We start from the raw sequence: 22578 nt of genomic DNA on the forward strand, positions 1-22578 counted from the left end.
CATACAGAGCCTTACTCCAGAAATAGAGGACAGATTAAAATGACTAATGTCTAAATGGAATACTGAACTCAAGTTACTTGGATTTAAGCTATTTTCAAGTACATGCTTTACTCAAGGACATAATGTATTTCAAGATAGAACATCTTCCAACAATCAACAGCCCTACGTAGTTTTGTATATTATACTCTTTAGAGGGATTTACTTTCTTTTCAGGCCACATGACTTGCGATATCATTGGCTCAGTTATTCCTGCCTGGGCTACAAAGTACCAAATACTCTTTTTTTTTTCTCCTTCAAAACTGTACCTCAAAACTCCACTTTCAAAATACCAGATATATTACTTGTAAAACTGCGTACTTGCCTATGTTAACTCAATGTTTGCAAACCTTACTTAAACCTACAGTCTATCCCAGAAGTGCGCTTTTGCATATACATGCACATACACACACACACACACTATATACGTGTATATACATATATATTATCTAAATATTATTAGTGGGTGAACAATCCAACACTTGGTGAATTCTGCTTCACAATTATAGGAAGAGCCGACAGCTTGTAGTAAGCATGGTTAAAGCTGTTCCCAAATCTTCACTCACAAAGCTAAGCCATCAATCTAAATATATATATGTATGAATATATATAAATATATATATATTTACTTCTTAATGCTCTTCTCCAGACTAAGCTGTCTCAATTCTTATTTCTCAGACAAAACCTTTATTTAGCAAAGATGGCTGAATTTATTGGTGGGATATTAATTTCCTCATGTAGACAATGTGAGGTCAGGGTGAATGTCTACATACTTTGCGTGTACTCCCCAGTCCGACATTTTTAGTAAATAAGTACCCCTTGCAGCTCTACATTTCTAAAAAGGCACAGAAACCACTCAAAGACAATTACCTCATATAATCCCATACATACAACTGGACATGAAAATGGACTTATCAGGCATCCAATTTGTTTCTATCCATGTAAACTCATGCACACACACAATACTAAACTTTCAGTTTCAAAATATTTAATCCAAGTTAGTTAGATTAAAAAACCTGCAGTGGCTATATTTAGAGGAAAAGAGGAGGAAAGGGGGAAAAGGCTGGGAACTTATCATCATTCTCAGTGCCATATAACAAATGCCTGAAAACAGAGCTAATAAACCCTGTTGGATTCAAACTGATTTTGCACAACCAGCACTTATCATTACGCTGGGTAGTATTTTTATTATTGTGATGTCTCTACTACATTGGTGCATTTCACCTAATTGAGAGGTGGTGTCTTCAGCAAAAAATTATGTAACCAGTTTTAAATCAAGCTACACAAAGCTCAATACCCCACAGAAATACTTTATCCAAAATTCTTCTACAATAGTTTGCTCGTATTCATTCTCACCTGCACAGGTCATTTTAAATTAATATTCCCTTCTGCTCAAAGATCTTTGGAGAACTAGGCAGAAAAGGTATGATTTTTTTAAATTAAAAATTTGATTATATGAAGAATTATTTTCTGATCACTACGCTACCCTTCCCCCTTCAAGGATAAAGAAAAAAAAAGAAAAAAAGGAAACAAAACAAAACCCAACAGTTATTTCTCTCCCTTAACTCCCTTTCATTACATGCAGCATCTGCTACTTTCTACAACAAATTAGTCAGGATTCACTCGAGTAGCAAGCTGCTTTTCTACCCATCTATAATTTTTTCCACAGAATGCAGTTCAGCCTAAGCAGTGAAAGCAAAGTGTGCCAGAAATTCCTCAGAATCAGAAATACACACATTAAAATGCATGAAAGTGCACAAATTCCACCAGAAGGATTTAAATGTTTACAACAAGAGGAAATTTATCAGTTGAGCCTATGTAGTAGCTAACACTTTTATGTGGATCTGCCACTAGACAGGAATACAGACACTGCCTAAGATTTTCAGTTAACTTCCACTCAGCAGCACAGACTCAGTTTCTCTACCATAATTTTTTCTTGGTAAATCTTTACTATGAAAAAACCCAGCACACAGAATTCTACTTAGGCCTACAAAAAGTCAACAAATATCTAACAAGAAAAAACTTTAGGCAAGCTAAACTCTTCTGCCAAATTCAAGATATTACTAAGGAAAAAAAGTGGATTTTTATTGAAGGATATAGAAATATGTGTAATTTTTGTCTGGCTGTCTTTTTGTCTCAAGAACCTTGAAGAGAATGTTAAAAAAAAATCTATGAACTACAATGAAAATGTCATTACCAGCTTTTTGCCACAAAAAATCAACCAAAATAAGATTTTTCAATTCAGACAAGTATAGATACCCCTTTTTGATAATTATTTTGAGACTTGTTCTTAGAGACCAAAACATACAAATCATTTACTGCTTTGTTAAATGACCAAGCATTATCAACGTATTTCAGATTTTATTTCCTACTACAATAAAAATGTCCCATCCTCTTTGTTTCTTTTTTGTTTAACATGGATGATTAACACAGCTGCACCTCTGTTATGAGTACAATACCTGAGCTTCCGGCGAGAGCTGTTTTTCTCTTTCCTGCAAGGACATTTTACAGTAAGATTGTAATGCCAAGTAGTTCTTCCGCTTCCATTTCCTGTCTAACCTGTCCGCATGCTGTTTACAATAAGCAAAAAAAGGGTCAGCTATATCCTGTTTCAGAGAAAACAAAGGGGAAGGAACAAAAATAAAGTAAGACATACATTGCTAAAAGTCTCTTAAAGCATAAACATTCTGGCAGTCAGTTCACACATTCAAACAGACACAGTTTTAAAAACAACTAATACACATCTTTCTAAATCAATTTTGTCATGTTAATGTAATTTACCATATAAAGTGGTTTTTCACTGTTTTCATTGTGCAACTCTAAATGTTTTTAAATCCATTAACTATTTAACTATCTACTGTTCAGTCTCTGTACTATTTTCTCATTCCCAGAAAAAAAAAAGGCAAAAAAATTCCTAAGTACAAATCCCTTTAACACGTAACATGCACTGTTAACTTACAAGAGGTTAACAATTCTGCAGAATACAAAGGCAATATATTTGGGTTTCTCAAACAATTTCCAAACGTTTTTCATGGCTATACTCCCACATGATTTATTATCTTTCAGAAGTTTTCTCTATTTCTTCATTCTCCATCAGATCTGCACATTATCATGGCTGTAAGCTTGTAATAACTTGTAGCACCTGTAAACCTTGCAAGCAGACTAGAACTATCTGAACCACAAGTAACTGTGGTTTGAGAGGTGTATTTCATTGACAGTATATTTTCAAAGTGTAGAAATGTCATCATAAATCTACAAACTAAGAAGAAAAACTTAAAGCGGTCTTCATAAAGTAATAAAATATTAATAAATAATGCTTATTATATTTTCCTTTACTCCATGTATAACACATGAACCAATGAAACCCATACAGGCTTTCCCTACAAACATATTTTGATTTAGATTTTCAGTGTGACAACTTCCAAAAATTAGCAGCATGTTAAAATAAGACAGTGTGAAGCCTTCATTGAAAACATGTAACCAAAACATGGAACAAAATACTAAGGTGGAAAGGCAAGTGATGCATATGCCTAGAAGAAATTCACATAGAGTATTTGAAGAATTAACATTGTACATAATTTATCAGGACCAACAATGAGGTAATTGTGCTATCTTCCTATTCTCAGTCTCACAGAAGGAAGTACTTTGTGAATCCTTTAAGAACCACTTCACGGTCCACTGTTTTCAGAAACAAAAGTGTCAGTGTCAACAGCACAAGTAATGTTTGTTTTGTTTGCTATCTGTGGTACTTCCTAAGGCAACGAGAAGTTAAAATTGTGCAACTATGAACACAACAGACTTAATTCAAATGACACACATCAGGATGAAATTTGTCAACCTAGAAGTACTTATACCATAAAAATGAATTTGGAAGTAGGAGCTTCAAATCTAAATCGCTTTAATGGTATTACAGGGAGAAAACTGGTAAGAACAGGTATTAGAAGTCAATCAGTAGGTAATAAATGTTTGCATTTCATTCTGATTGCTAAGATTAATGTTACCACAAGGAAAGCCATATACCTGTACTGCAGTTTGAAGAACATTGGAAAACATGCATGAAAAAATGGCATTAGCAATGTAGTTAATTTCTGAAGACAGTCCTATTTGGTATGAAACTGAAATTACGGTACTACATAAACAGGTGGGTAAGTACGTCAAAATAGGTGAAATTCAAGAATTTCACATCTATAGAATTCACATCTATATTGACTGATAGCCTACTAAGTGAACTTCCATGTTAACTTTCTCTATCCCTTTTTCCAGACCATTTCAAAAGTTGCTCAGAGTTGGATAACCTGGTGAGCAAAGAGCCCTCCCTGGACTGTCCTGTTAACTCAGCCTATAACTTGGTGCCAATTTACAAAAGCTTTGCTCGTGGTTAGTGAGCAACAAAGGCACAACAACAGGTTGCCTTCACAAGCTTTTTATATAACTTTTTTACTCTATCCTTTCCATAGGTACCTCTTCTGCTGCTGCTTCTGAGAGGAGGCCTTCCTTCTGAGCGCAGGTCACATGGAAATAAGCTCTGCACATCCCAGCATCACAACTAATGCACACACCAGTTCTGGCAAAACGAGGATCTTCGCAAAAACTGCATTCCTTTTACAGAAGGGTGGAAAATACCACAGTAAGTATTTCAGGCACATTTTGTCTAATATTTAACAATTTACATCTTATATAAAACCAGATCAGGTCTGTTTACTCTTGTATGGTACAGAAACCAATTATGCTGCCAACAGTTGACACTACTTGAAATTTCAACCCCTTCCCAACCTCCACTATTGATTTCACGTTCAACAAGCAATGGAAAAGTGCTTAAACAACATGTTGGATGATTTTTTATATGAACTTCCATGTCTTGTATTTCCCTTCAGAGCAACAACTAAATCCCTCCCAGGCAATTCATACACAATTAACTACATAAGTATGGTATCATAAACCAACATGGCTGCTCAGCAAATGTTCAGTTGCAACAAGTTCAGAGGACAAACAAATAAAGAGCTGTGCTCTGGATGACTGAAACTGTGAAGCACTGCCCTCTGTCCACTGCAATGGTTTTCTGCATTGTGCACAATCACTTTCTATGTGGATTCAAAACATTTACATGTAAACCCATTTTAATTTTAGAGCCATTTTTTTGTTCAAATTGAGGGCCCCATGTTGTTGTGGATTTTTTTTAAATATTGGTTTGCAGCAACCTTTTTACATGCACTCTAGACCATGATTATATAGACCCTACAGCAATTCTTACTGAATGCACATCTGTCACTTTCTTAATCAACCTAATCTTCCATTTCTCTTTTTCGCATCCCATAAATCCTCTTCAATTTCCATCCACATTTTGGCAATCTGCCTCTAACTGACTTTAAAAAAAGAAAGTAATTACCACCTGTGTAAAAAAATGAGGGAAATTAGGGGAAAAACAGTGACAGAAATTATGAAGAACAGTGGTAAGGAAAATAGAAAAAGGCAGGGAAGAGCAATGGCATGCGCAATGATATAACAACCATAAAAAAAACTTCATCCCATTTTTAGTCCTGAATATTACTGTGATTGCTATAAACAAGAAAAAGTTGAGAACATGTATGTTATTCTATTCTATGTCAAAATGTAAAATAAAGCTACTTGTTGGCAGAACATCTCTTCTAAATTTACCTTGGCACCATACTTTGAATAATTCATTTCTGTAAGCGTTACTGGCCGCAGTTTGTCGATATCTCCAAATGCCACTCCTGGAACATAGAGGGCACAAACAATATGGACCCACCTAAAACAGCAGATAAAATTAGGTTACTGCTATCAATCTTTTGATCCTATATTATCCTCACCATTTACAGATATCAAGGTGCCTTGTAAATGTTACAGATGCTAGAAGAAATGTGTCTGAAGGAAAGTACATTATAGAAGTAGGGAGAAAACGCATTTTTGGAATTCAGCAGCTCACATGCTTAACTACAGAGTAAGGCTTTTCAAAGCTACTGGGATTGCTCTGCCTGTCTGGACCAAGGGCTGAGTTACCATCACCTTTTTGTTCTGCTGGCTCTCATGTGGGGCTCCACAACGCTTCTCATCTGACATGAAACATACATAAAGATTTCAAAATGACTTATAAAGCTGAGGCAGACAGATTTCATGATGGGGCAGGAGGGTGGAAAAGAAGGAATAAAATTATACAAGTAGTCACAGCAACAATGAGCTCTAGGCATATAGCTATGAAGTACCTACAACACAGAATCAGTCAGACACTGCATTGTTACAGTTACACCTATTAGTATAGAATTATAGAATCATAGAAAAGTTAGGGTTGGAAAGGACCTTAAGAGCATCAAGTTCCAACCCCCCTGCCATGGGCAGGGATACCTCACACTAAACCATGCCATCCAAGGCTCTGTCCAACCTGGACGTGAACACTGCCAGGGATGGAGTATTCGCAACTTCCCTGGGCAACCCATTCCAGTGCCTCACCACCCTCACAGGAAAGAACTTCTTCCTTATATCCAATCTAAACTTCCCCTGTTTAAGTTTGAACCCATTACCCCTTGTCCTATCACTACAGTCCCTAATGAAGAGTCCATCCCCCGCACCCTCACAGGCCTCCTTCAGATACTGGAAGGCTGCTATGAAGTCTCCACGCAGCCTTCTCTTCTCCAGGCTGAACAGCCCCAACTTTCTCAGCCTGTCTTCATACAGGAGGTGCTCCAGTCCTGGAGCATGTTGAGGATGCCAGAACTGCACACAATATTCCAGGTGAAGTCTCACAAGAGCAGAGTAGAGGGGCAGGATCCCTTCCTTTGAACATGGTTGGATTTCTGGGCTGCGAGCACACACTGAAGCCGGCTCATGTTAAGTTTCTCATCCACCAACACCAAGTCCTTCTGCTCAGGGCTGCTCTCAATCCAGTCTCTGCCCAGCCTGTGTTTATGTTTGTGTAAGACCTTGCACTTGGCTTGGTTGAACTTCATGAGGCTGGCATCAGCCCACCTCACAAGCGTGTCAATGTCCCTCTGGGTGGCATTCCTTCCGTCCAGTGTATCAACCGAACCACACAGCTTGATGTCATCAGCAAACTTGCTGAGGGTGCACTCAACCCCAAAGTCCATGTCAGCGATGAAGATGTTGAACAAAATTATATAATAGTTTGGGTTGGAAGGGACCTTCGAAGGTCATCTCATTCAACCCCCTGCAATGAGCAGGGACATCTTGAACTAGATTAGGCCATCCAGAAGCACATCCAGCTGTACTCTTCTTCACTGGCCATAAATGAATTCAAGAGTAACAGGTTCAAATCTTCAGCTCTGAGTGGCATAAAATGAGACAGCATGAATCTGGGCCTCAGTGTCCAGTAATCAAATACAACACAATGGTGAAGGCTTCAGCCTCAAGTCTGCCTTTGACAAACATCTTTGTAATCTCCTGAAACTCTTAATTGCCATTAAGGCAGCCTTGCAGCAGAACACACATTTTCTTCTTCTTAGGTAACAAACACTTTGTAAAAGATCCAACTCTCATTGTCACAAACCATCAATTATTGACAAACTCAAACACAGCATGCATGACTCAAATCAACTGAGACAACCTACTCCAAAAATCAAAATGTTTGTCCCCAAAATAATGCATTACCAAAATTCCAGTAACTATTTGTTACCCCGTCATAAGTCACTAGGTGGGAGCAAATTGCGGCAGACAGAAGGTTAAGATTGCTACTTTCTGCCATCTTAAAATATGCAAGCCTTACAAATGCAGAGGTTTGTAACTACCACTTTGAGCCTACGAGCTCCCAGACAACATGAGATACAACTAGAGACTTTAGATGTAACTGTGCTGAAATATCCTGCGTTTAACTCTTAGAAACTATGCTAATTCAGCACCTAATGATCTTACCAGTCATTAAGGTGTAACAGTGAATGTATCAACTGGTGAAGACTAAAACCTCTAACAGAATCACAGAAATCTACTCCCTGTACTCAAGATTACTCACAATGATGGTAGAAACATTTCTTCCCTTGGCTCTTTCATTACTCACGTACAGCAATTTTCCAATCTCCTTGAATACCAGGGGTTCAGCACAGACCTGCTGTGCTTTTTTCCCCCCAGTCTTCTACCACTGTTTAGCTGACCCCTTCTCCCTTCCCTTTGTTTTGTGTCAATTAAAAAAAAAAAAAAGAAAATAAATCAACTGGGACCAGAGCAGTAAGACCCACCAGGGTTTCAGACACACTTAAACAGCATTATTAACCTGATTTTATTAACCTGTTATTAACTGGCTATCTACAGATTAGAGAAATACTATAGCTGATGCTTATACTAATCAAAAGCTACATATAACCCTAATTTCCCACGTTTCCCAAATAAGCACTTTTCTGATCAGTGGTCCTTAGACCTACAATGCTGGAATTTACCACACTCCAGAATTACTACATTTCATGTTAATATATACGTGACAGAAATTCCAAAAAATCAAGGTATCAAAATTTTAGTAGCAAGGTCAAAAACATAAATACATTAAAGTCTTTACAAAAGACAGCAATGATCTTGCAACATACAAAATTGGTAGACACACTGTTTATTTAGCATTTTCCCCCAAAATAGTCCAGGCTAATAACTGGATAATAGAAAAAAAAAAAAAAAAACAAACAGTAACAAACTAGTTATAAAGTGAGTTAATGGTTTCTAAGAAATTTCTCAGTAAATCTAACATAAACCACAACACTGACTGCTCCACAGCATCACACTTGACAACTCTTTTCACCTGCATATTTAAAAACAAGTTTTTACTCTACTGTTAAATCACTCGGGTTTGAGATGCTAAGTGGTATATTCCCTTTAAAACATGAAATGTTTAAACAATGAGAATAATGTATATCCCAAATACACACTTGCATCTGACAACAGCATTGCTTTGCCTTTACAGATTTTACCAAGGTTCACCACATCCACAAAATTATCTGGTCATAGCACTGTAACTACTGGAAGAGTCAAAGAAAATTTAAAGATGAGTCACAACCCTCTCTTTTAATAACACAGTACACATACAACACCATGCTAGCTGCCAGAGAACAAACTGAGATACTCAAACGTTCTGCCAAACTTCTTGCTGCTTGTACAGAGCAGAGCTCATCACTGGTTTTATTACAGTATAAACACTCCCACATTTTAGCAAAACGCCTTAATTCAATACAATGTTACATGTAAAAAATAAGTTTCTTCCTGTTAGTACATGAAAAGTGTATCTTCTGTCTGCCTCCCCACAAACGCAATGGAGGTACAACATACTCCTGTGAGGGAGCAATGGAGCACCTCATACCATCTCTGCCCTTCCACACCCTATCCAGAACTGGCAACAGCTTGGCCTAAATCACTACCATACCTTTATGAAATATTCTTCTACAAAAAAGCATATCTCTGTGCATAAACATGTACTTTGGTATATATTAAGCATTTATATCTCATAAATATCTCATGTAAATGAGCGTATTCCACTTGTTTTCAAAAGAAATTCTGTAGGGCTTCTTTTCTATACTCTACCAATGATTTAAGATGTGTTATATAGAACAAATTTGTATAAACAGAAGTTACATATCTCCACAATCACTATTCTTTACAAAAAAAGAAACCAAGATTCTGGTTGGAGATTTTTGATACTAAGTTTTAATACAGCCTCCTAAATGTACCTTCCAAAGTTCAATACGAAGATACTCATCTTCTACAAGCAGCTGCTTCTCAATTTAATTTGCACAGCTTTTTCATGCTCCACTGGTGTATTAAATGCTGCTGCACTCTGTAGGAGTTTATCTATGATAAACCCAACAGCTGACTGCTTGCTTCATACGGACCTTCTCAAAATGTTTTAGTATATGTCACCCAAGTGTTACAGTATTAGAGATTTAAACTGCCATTTCAGTGTGATTGGCACACAAGTGCCTCATTTCTTTAACCACCTATATGCGAACTCAGACCTGAATCTTTATTAAAAAACATACGCAAGTCAGTCAAGTTCACAGCTGAAGCAATTTCAGCTGCTTTTAATACCAGTTCTAAATATTTTCCCCCTCATTTGTTTAGCTGCACATGTTTTAGAAGCTTGTAATTAAGACAAATTGGGTAATCAAAGAAGAATAATCTTCCTTGTTACTTTACCATCCATTTAGCTTGGAACGATGATGACAGATGTTGATTAGCAAAGAAGAACTCCATACCAAAACAAGGACAGAATTCATATTCTTGCATAATAGCATTTTGTGAAATAAAATTTCATAAATTCACATTTATGCATATGAAACTGAGAGGTTAATGTGAAAAGTGGTGTGCTGAGAAATTAAGCACCTCATTATTATTATTATTATTCACCTTTCATATAGGAACTAAAATCATTCCAACTTCATTACGAAGAGAAGCAGAATAGGTTTGGTGTGTGTAATTTGCAACACCAATGCATATGAAGAACTTAGTTTAAAATAAGGTGATAAGGGAGTGGAGAACGATCGTGAGTTAATGAATTCAGTAGTCTGCCTCTGCTAGTATTTCAAGAAAGGAAGTGAACTGGATTGCAGTTTACTGAGTACAATGAGAACATAATGGACATTGCCTGCCCCAAGACTTTACCCTTAGCCTGTGGTGTCCCATTGCCCTTGAGATTTAAAATTTGAATAAATGATAGAAGGAGAGAGCACAGAAATTTTCACATGGTAGACAGTGTTTGTTTTTTCTAGTACACAGGGTCTATTCATCTGGGAGAATAACCTCATGCCTATTCATGATAGCCATATCACATTATCTAGCAGGTAAAAAGACAGTAATAATCATAGTAAATTATGGTGTTAATGCCCAAAATCACCAAAGCAGGAATGTGCTTCTGCACAGAGAACCAGCATCACAAACTTTAACCGAAAGCATACCACCATTTTACAAGAAGAAACAATTTTTAAAATGTTGACTGTAGTTTCTACTGCAGTTATATAGGAAATTACATATCTAATGCTTTAATTGGCTTACAGAACACAGGAATAAAACGGCTGAAATAAAATTTGCGAGGTGATATTGATTCTCACATTACCTAACTGACAGACAACTGACTTCAGTCTTTAAAAACACTATTTCCATATAGCAGACTTACTATTAAAATAGAAGAGAGAGCTGCAAGGTACAATTTGTTAAATTGTGCAACAGCTTTACACAGAAGACGCACAGACACCTTTGAACCTATGCCAGACCAGAAACTGAGAGCCTGAACCCCAAAAGTATTTAAAAAGCAGCAGAACTGCTTCTATAGGGTCAAAATTATTCACTATGAATCCTGAATCTCTTGTGTAACGTTTTGTTTTTTTTAATAGTTCAGTACTATGAACACCCTTGTCATTGTTTTATTCCCAGCACAAACTCAAATTGTTTTGGCTCTGAGGAAAAAACACAAACTAAGGGAGAAATGCAAGGGCATGTTCTATTTAATACATAAAACCTGAATCAACTTATGACATTTCAATACCATATTTACTTTTCTGAAGACAGACAACATAGTAAGTCAGAAAAGCTTTTCTAAACATCATCCTGAGCTCTGCTGAACTTTTAATGATGGCAGGACCAGACTGTTACATTGCCAATACGCAACAATAAAATCTGAGAAAGACTGGAAAGAAAATGAATAGATAAATAAATTACAGAAAACACCAAAGAACTGGGAAAAGGAAAAAAAGATTACAGATATGGGTATGCTTATTCAAACATGACAAGACAGCTGTATACTTACATGATCACATATACAAAAGAGTACTAACACAGATTATAAGATTCAACTTTTACTTTATTTTAACTTGCCTCTTAGCTTTACTGCAAGTCTAACTAGGGAACTCTTCACAAGGAGTAGGAAAAACCATGAAGACCACTACAAACCAGTGGGTTTGAGCAAGAACATGGTTATATTTTACGATTTGCTAGTACTAAAGATGTTGTTCTACAATATATAGTGCAGTAAGCTAAGTAGCTAAGTGTAAATAGTAATGTGTCTATGAATTGATAATGTAGAAACCACAAAAGGTTTTACAATAACACACTGACATTTCTATATTTTGTAAAGTGTTTGTACAAACAGTGAATATTTAACTGGATTCTTTCCAACTTATCCATCATCACCTGTAAAATATGTCTTCAGACTTTTGTATTTCTACATCTCTTAAGAGAGAACGCCTTTCTGTATTAACATAGTCAAAAGAATTATGACAGGCCCAGTATCTGAAAGCTTTGTATATTATCACAATTTATGTAACTATAAAATGTATGGAAAAATAACTTATAGTTTAAAACAAAGAAAAAAAACACCAACCAACCACCAAAATGAGTAACACTAGCCATAAATTGGACATTGCTTATGTCTAATAACAATATGGTGATAACAACACATGGCGACTTCATACTAAACAACAGAGTTTATCAGTCCCTGAAATAAATGGTGATCTTTACTTCACCAAGGTACATCTTTTGCTCATAGGTCCATAAATTTTCCTGCACTAATTCACCTTCAGACAACATCTTCCTAACATTATAATGGCCATGAAGAGTATTACAAGAACACAAAAAATTAGATGACTATCCAAAGAGAGCCCAACTCAGAAGTGAGGTGAGACAGAAAGGATATCAACAAAGTTTAATTTATGACACTGTCTTCAACAGGAACAGACTAGGGAAAATCCCAATGTTTCAAACGTATGATGACATCAGTTCAAAATACCACTTCTCCAGTCCTACCTGCCTGCATCAGTCTCCTTGAAGATCCCGTCCTGGTTAGGACACAATTCACAACTAGGTGTGACACCACATTTGCATGCATCACAAAACCAAGGTTCTGTGGAATTTTCTGAAGCTGAGCTCATGATCGAATCACTCTCTCCATCAACACCATAGCAACCTGTACACATGAAAAATGACACCAATATAAGAAAAGTCAATTGTAGAAGTAGATAGCTGTCAGTTATGATTTCAGCAGGAAAAATATATACATATCCATTCAGAGAAATGATATGGAGAATACCAAGAAAGCTTAAAATATTTTTGCAAAGATTGTTCAAAATTTTCAATTCAAAGAGATTCTAATTATAAGAAGTGATCTATTTTATGTGACTGTCTTAGACTGCAACTGAAAAACAAGAATAAAAAGGCTGCTTTACTTAATTATTCTGCAACACTGTGTTCTTCCAGGCTATCCATTAAGAAGGAAAGTAACAAAAGAACACTTGAAACAACAAACAAATTAAAACTTAAGGCATAGAAAAACTCAAGGCATTTTTTCAAATAATAAAATATATTTCAAGTTAAATGCAACAAGCTAAAGAATTTGTGACCATTTGCAGGCTTCTCCTGGATATTCCTATCTTTCTCCTTCTCTTTAGTCTGAAAATGAACATTAATTGGGGATAGGAGTGTGTGTGATTTTTTCAAGGTTTATTTTGCCAGTAGTATCCAGTCCAGAAAATGCACTCCACTTTTCTACTTTGCATTCAGCATCCAAACTAAAAGAGAACCTATGCACATGAAATTATATTAAAAAAAAAATAAAAACCCCACAAAACTACTTGCATACTTTAGGGGTTGTAGGACTGAGACTAAAAGGCCTTCTATAACTTCAACACCAAAGTACAGTTTGCAGAGCACAGACTGAAAGTTTTGAGATACCACACTGGTGAATGATGAGTATATTAATTTTTTTTAGGCATTCTCTTTTTTAACTGGTATTAAATTATGGCTAGACTCAATCATTCAGTTTCTCCATTCTTCTTTGGTATATCCAATGTAATTTTTATGATTCTTAAGATGTCTATGCATACTTAATCGCCACAAAATTATGAAAACAGTATTTTTCAAGTGATTAAAATCTTGTTATTTAATATTTGCATAAGAATAACAGTAGTATTATTACAAATGACAAAAATGAAAATTTTAGAGCTTATCACCACAAAACTGTATTTCTGCATATGCCACACTTTGAACATTTATCTGTTATTCAAACGGAGAAAAATATGATTTCACTGTCAACACCTGAAACACAGTAGAGACTCTTATACTAAGAGATTAAATTCAGCTATCCATCAAATACAATGATCAAGTCAACATCTGTGCTTGCAGATCAGTTAAATTACTGAATTCTGCAATTAAATAGCAACATGATTTGTTACTTTGGTTCATTACCCACTCACTGTAATAAAAAAGCAACAGAGCTCCAACTCCCCTTGTGACAGAAACAGAGGTCTGCATAATAGACTAGAACTACATCCAGGAAATAAGCAGTAACACTTGTAGGAGCCATTTAAGAAATATAGTCTTCCATTACAGAAGGAGGCTCATCAATAAGAATTAAAATAAGAAGGCAGAATGTTTCTTTTCATTATAAAAGTATTCCAGAATTAAAGGACAAGTCATGTGCAGAACTGCATTCACAGACAAGTTTCATTAATGCATATAAAAGACCATATAGCTCACACATAAGGTGACTCCATTTTCTTTATAATGTAGTATCAGCTTTAGGTAGCATTCCAGAAAGTAATTTTTTAAGTTCTAATGACACAGTCTTGAATACATGTCAGTAAAGCTACTTTCAAGCAATTACATTAACATACACACAGCCCATTGACAGAGTTAATGAATAATTAAGCATTTTATAATTCCCTCAGACTTCTTAATGTATTAGTATTTTCCTAAATGTACTTATTAAAAATTACCTACCACCACAGCAGTAATACTGTCATCAATCCATACAGCAAAATAAATTCAGTTTATTTCAACCACTGATGCTTCTTCACAAATTTAAAGTAGTTAGATTTGCTTTTCTAACCTATGCGCCATCAGCCTGCTAAAATTAGAATAGTGACTTAACTAAACTGTCTTATCTTCATTCTAAAATAGTTGCCTTATCATACTTACCAGTCATTTATACCCGATTATCTTTTTTTATCCTTCCTCCTGGAAAATGACACATATGTGCTGTAATTATTTTCATCCTTATCATGTGTTGACATAAAATTATTTTTCTAACAATACAAATCTAGATCCTTTCTTCAAGTAGATTTTAAAAAAGTAAACTTTTAACCCAGATTTTTGATCCCAATTTACTTTTTTCCCTAACTACCATTTAGCTACAACTAAACACCATACTGTTACAATGACCAAAAGGGGTAGTCATTAGCTGGAGAAAACAGACTAAATTACTATTAATCATCAGTGATAAATACATCAAAACAACTTTGTCCACAACAGAGCTGAACAAAAGGCAATCCAACCTGAAGACTGCCATAGATTTGGTGTACACTGCCACATAAAGCTACAGAATCGAAGCTGCAATAGAAAGCATCAACAAAAAGCTGCACTCAGTGGTAGCTTTTTGTACCCACATAGATTATTACCTTTAACCACAAGGGAAAGAAACTTCAGCGCAAGGTACCTGGTAATTGTTCTTGACTGAGAGTGGCATGGACCAATTTCAGTATGCTCCAAAATAAGTCCGAACTCTATGTAACACATCTGAAGAGTTTATTTTCTAGGAGGAGTTAGGACTAATACATATGAATAGTGAAATAAAACTCACCTTTATGAAGAGTGCTTTTAAGTAGTTAATTAGGTAATGCGCCATAAATAATTTCTACTCAGGTCTTGGGACCTAGCAGCTGAAGTTTAAATTCAGTCTAATAATAGTTAACGGAATAAAGAGCAACTCCCAAAATTAATCAGAAACTACATGTTTAGCTGTATTTTTTGTTATAGATATGCAAGAATTTTAACCCTTCTTATGTTTGCTATAAAGAGTCATTTGCTGCTTTTCGGTGGTTAAGTGGTAACAGAAACCAAAGGAAAGATCAAATTTCACCATACTGGTAACACAAATCTGTTGAATAGCTGTTATTTATAAAATGTCTGCAAAGCTACAAGACAGACAGCAAATCCTGCATGTGGTTTTGACATCAAAAAACAGTATGAAGAAAAAAAAACCTTTATGAAAAACAGAGGTTAAAGTTTCTTGCAGGCCAAAAATAAATGGTGAAGAAAACAAATGCTAGTAGCTCAATTTTTAAACAACAAAACTGACACAATTCAGAAAAGACTGAAATTACTTAAAATAATAAAAGAATCAATGACAACATACGTCTGCCCTGTTTTAAGGAAATCACAGATAACACGATGATGTCATTTGACACTAAGATGTCAGACGTATACAGGAGCAAATGTACTTATTTGTTCTTCAAATGTAAAAGGCACAAAACCCCCACTATTTTACTTCAGCTGAGATCTGAAGGCAAAAGAAGGTTCAGAAAGAAACCCTATTGTAAGGATAGATCAATTTTTAAATTTTGAAATATATAAGATTTGAATTTTAGTTCAAGTAAGCCTATTTGGAACAATTAAAAGATTATTACAGCAAGTCTCCATCCAGCCCAAACAAGAGCAAGTACCATAACCACTGCTCTGTTCACATGTGGTAGTAATTACAGAATAAATACCTCAGTCCCTTCTGTGAGTTGCTGCACTTCTATATATATACATTACAGTATTTATTGTACTAGCTGTCTACTAATTCTGCAGCCTAACTGCAGCAGTTCAAAATTCTTCCAACATACTGAGAAACAAAAAGAATTCAATAGCTTACAGCTTACTAGAAATGAAAACCTACTTTCTTAAGTAGCAAACATAATGAAAACCCTGGCAAAGCTGAGGAATGCTGCTCATCTAGTAAGCATCTGTAGTATCAAAATTAAAAAAAAACAAATTTTCAAAATTTCTCAATATACTGACTTCATTTCATCCCTTCATATCACAAGTTGCAATACTAACTGCAAACAGAAAAACTAATCTGGTCATTTTAACATCATTTAAACAACAGCGTCTTATACACTGTCAGAATTTAGTATCGTGGTTAAAAAGATTATCAAACACTTTCAAGCGAGCAAATGCAATTAACACTAACGAAAAAGATGAACCTGGAGTTCTAGACCGCGCTTTCAGTGGCTTTCACTTTCAGATTTTGAGTAACTTTGTAACAGTCATGCTAACACATTAATATGTCTCTTAACAGTTCTTTAAATATATTATTTTAGAATCCTTAAAACTACTGAGTACAACAATGGTTCAACTGACACTTTTTCCTATGCTGAAAGAATTATTTTGGTCCTATTAAAAACCTTAAAAAGCATTATTTTTTATGACTCTTTAGACATACAAATACAAAGCTGCTGCTTGATATATCACTTCATCCTAGTATTAAATGGTTAAGTGATGATCAAGAAAAAGTTGTTTAATCCAACTTTCCTGTATGAATTGCTGGGAATTGCTGCTGTTGGAACAGAAAGCAGGGTAAGGCCTCACTACAAGTAAATCTCCCGAGCAACATCTGGAGGTAATCCTTAGGTTCTTTCTAGAAGCATCATAGTTGTGTAGATGGTGTTACTACTTAAGGACTGAAGGACAAGAGAGGAAAGGATGCACATTTTTTAAATCATGTGTTTGATTCCAGTTATTATCACCTCACCTGTGACTTATTCGGCACAAAGTCAGCCACCCACCCCTTTGACAAGAAAATATGTTGAAGAAAATAAAACAACTTTTAAACACTTGGCATAAAATGCACCTAGCCTTTCCTTAATGTTCACAAAAATTCTGAATTTGGATCTTTAGAATACTCAGAAGCCCCTTTTCAACTGCAGTTCATTAAATCCTCATGTTTGTATATTCTTAGATTACTGCATCACAACTCTATGTCTGCCACTTCCTTGAATATCTCTTAAACAATAAAACTGGTTTAGTATAATATCCTATGAATTTAAACACATGAAAGGCAAGAAGTTAAAACTCCCATAACATTTATTGTTCCACTAACAGCATCTATGTATTACTATTACAGCTAAGTTGTCTATTGAATGTATGTCATTTTACACAGAAAACAAACTTTTTTATTCCTGGATTTTAAAGCCATTATACTCCATCGGTAGCTTGTATTTTATGTGACTGCCATTAAAATGAAATTGCACTCACTTTAAAATGCTACCATTAAAACAATTGTTCTGAAATTTATACCACTGAGGGAAATGGAAAGAGAGACCTAATTCTTGCTTTGGCTGCATCTGTCCCACCATTTCTCTGGGAGGGTAATTTTTTGCCAAAGAGACTATCTGCATATGTTAACTAAGCGTACATATACTCTGAAACACGATCTTCTTACACAGACCACGAAAACATGAACTTTAAGGTAAACTGTAGGTTCGCAAAACTAAATGCTGTGAGATCACAGTATTCAAACTATACTGCATTCAACCCTTAACTGGACCAACAGCTTAGAATAAAGACATTAATCAATTCATGCATCATAACTTCAGAACAGTATTTTTATTTAGTACAGGATTTCGCAGAATGAATTTTTATATCAGACAACTGCAGATCAGGGTAAGCAGCAAATTTAAAACACAAAAACCTTTTACTACACTGTAAAGCATATGGCCACTACACGATTGCTTTTAGCAAGAGAAATTTTATTCTGTACTGTGCACATCACAGTAAAGTAAGAAACAAATAGAGTGAATGGGAAAAAAAAAAAAACAGACGGAAAAATGTACAACTTCTCTCATTTAATTCACAGCAACTCATCCAAGGGCAATAGCTCGCAAATATACTACCTACAGTTATGGTAGATGCTCTGATATGTACCAGACAATTTCTTCAGACACGATGCAATCAATATGTGAAGAAATGTGACACCACAGTCAGGGGTGTCATGCTATTACAAAATCTTGCCACAAATATCCAAAATGGCAGATTAGTGCCTAAAGATTTTTATAAAAAGAAACAAGAATTAACTCCACACAGAAGTAAACACTCAAAAAACCAATTGTACTACTACAAATTCAATCAGACTTTTCCCTAGCACTGTAAACAGTTTTCCTTTTTTTTTGATATGCGATACACTGATACATGAAATGCGAATAAATTTTTAATCGATGGACTTATTAATTAATTACAGGCTATTTAGACATAGAATATGAATGCAAAGTGTAAGAGTGGGTATTAAATTAGCATTACACATATGCCTTCACAGTTCCAGAGGCAGCTACAGATTTCTGTCATTTTGAACCAGTTATTTGCTCCACAAAGTTTATAGATTTTTTTGGGCGTGTGTCTGCAGAGCAAAGATAGCTTTTGGACAAGCGATGCGAGCCATGCAGGTGATACGAACATTACCCAGCAAACAGCTGCACTGGAAAGGATACTGAATTCCTAGCAATCTCAAAATCTGTCAGCAAAGCAAGTGAAAGTGTTTATTAAGGTCTGAATCAGAATCCTCCCCTAACTTTCCGCCATGCTGCTGTGTTCCACGTGAGCACTGGCAGAGTCACCCTGGGATGAGTTATCACTCCTCCTGTCCCATGGAAGACTCCTGTAACAGTTGATTAATGGAAGTGAGCAAACCAAAAGGAATACAGATTATGATTGAATTGACAGCTGCTGCACCAGGAACTGAGAAGGAAAAGGCACTAGCACCAAGTACCCAGGAACATAAGTAACAGAGCAGTATGCACAGCAATAAGCTACCTTGTGCTAGAAAAGCCAAAACTCACAGGGGCAAGGGAGAACGGAGATGTAGGCCCTGCCTTACTTAAAACACAATGCAACATCATCTTACCCTCTAAAAACAGATTCCTGCCAAAAATTATACTGGCATGCAGCCACTTAAGGATCACAACTGGAAGGCTCACCTTCACATGAAAGGCCATACCACCACATACGATTGACTGCCCTTTGACCAGTTAGTTACAAGTAGAGCAAAAGACTCCCGCAGGGAAGGGAGCCCTGTTGTCCTGAAGAAGTAGGCTCGACTCAAGCAGCATTTTTATGGCTAGTGGGTAACTTCATATTAAATACCAAGGCAGCCACTACAGGAAAATCTTTTTTCAAGTCATCTGAAAGGTTCTGTAGTAAAGAGAAACTTCTACTTCAGCAGAGCACAAAGGCACAAGCCAACCGTGTAAGACCCCTCCCTGTGAAGTAAAACAGTTTCTGTAATAGTCAACAAGGAGAGAGAAAATAAAGTCTTCAGGGAAAGAACAATCAAATCACCAGTATCATTATACTGGTCCCTGGGAGGGACACCAGTAGGGTGTGAAAGGAGTGCACTTCCTTCCAAATAAATATCTACAGTGCTATAGAAAAGTAGCAAAAACACATCAATTCATAATACAACTTGAAACTGCATACAAAAACTATGAAGAAAACCCCTGCAGAATTCCAGTAGCTTTGTTTGGGCATTTCAGAATAACAGGCATCTTGGGTTTGAGATTCTAGGGAAAAGACAACTGCTAAATACCAGAATCAGTTCACAGGAAATGGGCATATTATTTTCCCCAACTGCAGGCAAACACAGGTAAACATCACTGCATTGATTTTTGTACAACTTAAATAAGAGCCTCCTCATTCAATACTGTACTAGAAACTGCATTTTCTGAAAAACTCAGCGGCTCAATTATTAGAACAAATTTCAGAACACAGCATGATGTCTGCAGCCACAGCAATCTACCTACTAAAGGAAACCTGCAAAGATCCTTGGATTCCAATCTGTTTATAAAACAAACCTGCTTATTTCTGGAACACACATTTCAAACTACAAAGCAGCTGTGTATAATAGCACAAAGGGCTTCTTACAATACAGCCTGCGCCCATGATCTGGGCACAAACTTATAAGGCACAGTTTAAAGTCAATGATAGTAAGAGTAAACCTCGCCTCTATTAATATTAAAAAAAATAATAATTCTCAAGGTTGCAAGCAATGTTTTATGATTAGATAGTAATTATTTCTTCAACTACTTTCAATTTATTTTTGGGAATCACCAGAGTTTAATCATTAAGCCAACAGGAACAAAAAGTACTTGCTGCACTGCATTTTGGTTTTCACTGAATCTTCTTTATGGTAGTCTGTGTCTTCATTTATTACTCATGCATTCAGAAGTAATACAATGAGTGAATGACCTCTGGGCAAGAGTGCAGGAATCTTTAAATCATGTAACATGTATATATGTAAGATCACTGGCTCAAACTAAAACTTCAAATGCTCAAAATTTGTTTATAAAATTTTGATTCGCTGCAAGCAATTATTTAAACAATTACTGAAAAAAGCTCCAATTTAAAACAGTACCTGCTCTTAATATTATAAAATATCAAAATACAGAAAAAAATACACCAGAATCAATGTTCATCTCTACTTAAAACTATATTCATTTGTTTACAAATTGATATACACATCTAGCAACGAAATGTATACATAAAACATCAAGTAAACGTCCAAACTGCAATTACCACAGATTTGAAGTTCAGCTTGTTGCAGGGAATATTTACATTTTTGTCACAGTCAACAATTAGAAACAGAAATTCACAGCTACTTTACATACACTTTTAAGTATTTATTATTAAAATAAATGGTAAGGATCAATACATTCAAACGTGTGAAAAATGAACTGACACTCATATTAACTTGTACAGACTGCAGAATTTATCAGAACGAGCAATTTAAATCTTCTGAATTAATCTATTTTACTTTTTTGCAATAACAAAGAAAACATACCTATTGTACTCTGTAACAGTGGGAATCTTTGCCTGTAACACTTTAAAAAGAAGAATAGCAGCAATTACTTTTAGACAGATTTTGAACTATGGAACTATTTTCTGGTAGAGGAAGGCCAGGTATAATCTTACCTTTTATATGTACAAAAGCTTTAGTAAACTAAACACAATAAGGAAATTGCCTCTAGAGATTTTCAGGGCACTCTTCTGGAATAAAATACTAATTTGCCATCATTTTGTTATAAAAAGGCGTAAGATCATTTTTCCATCACAATCATTCTGCACTTTAACATGACTTCCTGTACAATCTTTAAATAAATCTTACAGAAGAATTTTCAGGGAGCTCCACAGCTTTAGGGTTTAGAGGTACTGACTACATTTCACATATGGGGAATTCTCGAATAGGCATTCATAACTATCACCAAAAGGCTCTTTCATTCAATGCTTTTCTTCTCATAAGTTAATATAAGACTGTATTGGGGGGGGGGAGTGAATCTATCAAGATTCTATAAATCTACTTTTAGTAGTTTACTGCATCTGAAATCAAATACATTCTGCACCTGAATTTCAAAAACTTCAGATACAGAGGAAGAAACTCTGCCAACATACCAAGACACCTACATTTAAGAGTCAAACACTAGTTACAGCCAATGAAGACCTGACTAATGGCCTCAAAGGCGCCTAGAGTATGATCCAGCTCATCATAAATTAAGTCAACTAAACTGCTCTCTAAGCTCTGCTGATCAGCTCTTCAAAGGACCACAAGAGGAATTCAGGAATTAGAATACATGTTGACGCTTAACATAAGGCACCTGAACCTGAGGACAGAAATTCCATCCTCAGCTTCCTAACTGAGCAAAACTGAGCTACAGCTCAATGCATAAGCTCAATACTGTTTGGAAATGATTTTCAATCTAGTATGAGAAAACAAAACAAGAGTAGGGAATTAATAAAAGCACTTCC

General features: G+C 35.7%; 1 protein-coding gene across 2 annotated transcripts in view; it reads right to left on the minus strand.

Annotated features, from left to right (window-relative positions):
• Positions 1-22578, minus strand: part of PHF14 (PHD finger protein 14) — a 161945-nt gene that overhangs the window by 122958 nt on the left and 16409 nt on the right. For both annotated transcript variants that reach the window (XM_062605005.1, XM_062605003.1), the window contains exons 5-8: positions 12775-12934; positions 5692-5803; positions 4498-4635; positions 2496-2642 (exon numbers count right to left, since the gene is read on the minus strand). In XM_062605005.1, coding sequence (XP_062460989.1) covers positions 2496-2642; positions 4498-4635; positions 5692-5803; positions 12775-12934 — 557 coding nt within the window. The remainder of the gene's footprint in view (positions 1-2495; positions 2643-4497; positions 4636-5691; positions 5804-12774; positions 12935-22578) is intronic.

This window comes from Pezoporus occidentalis, unplaced genomic scaffold (assembly GCF_034315485.1).
Source record: "Pezoporus occidentalis ecotype Australia unplaced genomic scaffold, CSIRO_AGI_Poc_V1 ctg9, whole genome shotgun sequence".
In the NCBI taxonomy this organism is placed as follows: Eukaryota; Metazoa; Chordata; class Aves; order Psittaciformes; family Psittacidae; genus Pezoporus; species Pezoporus occidentalis.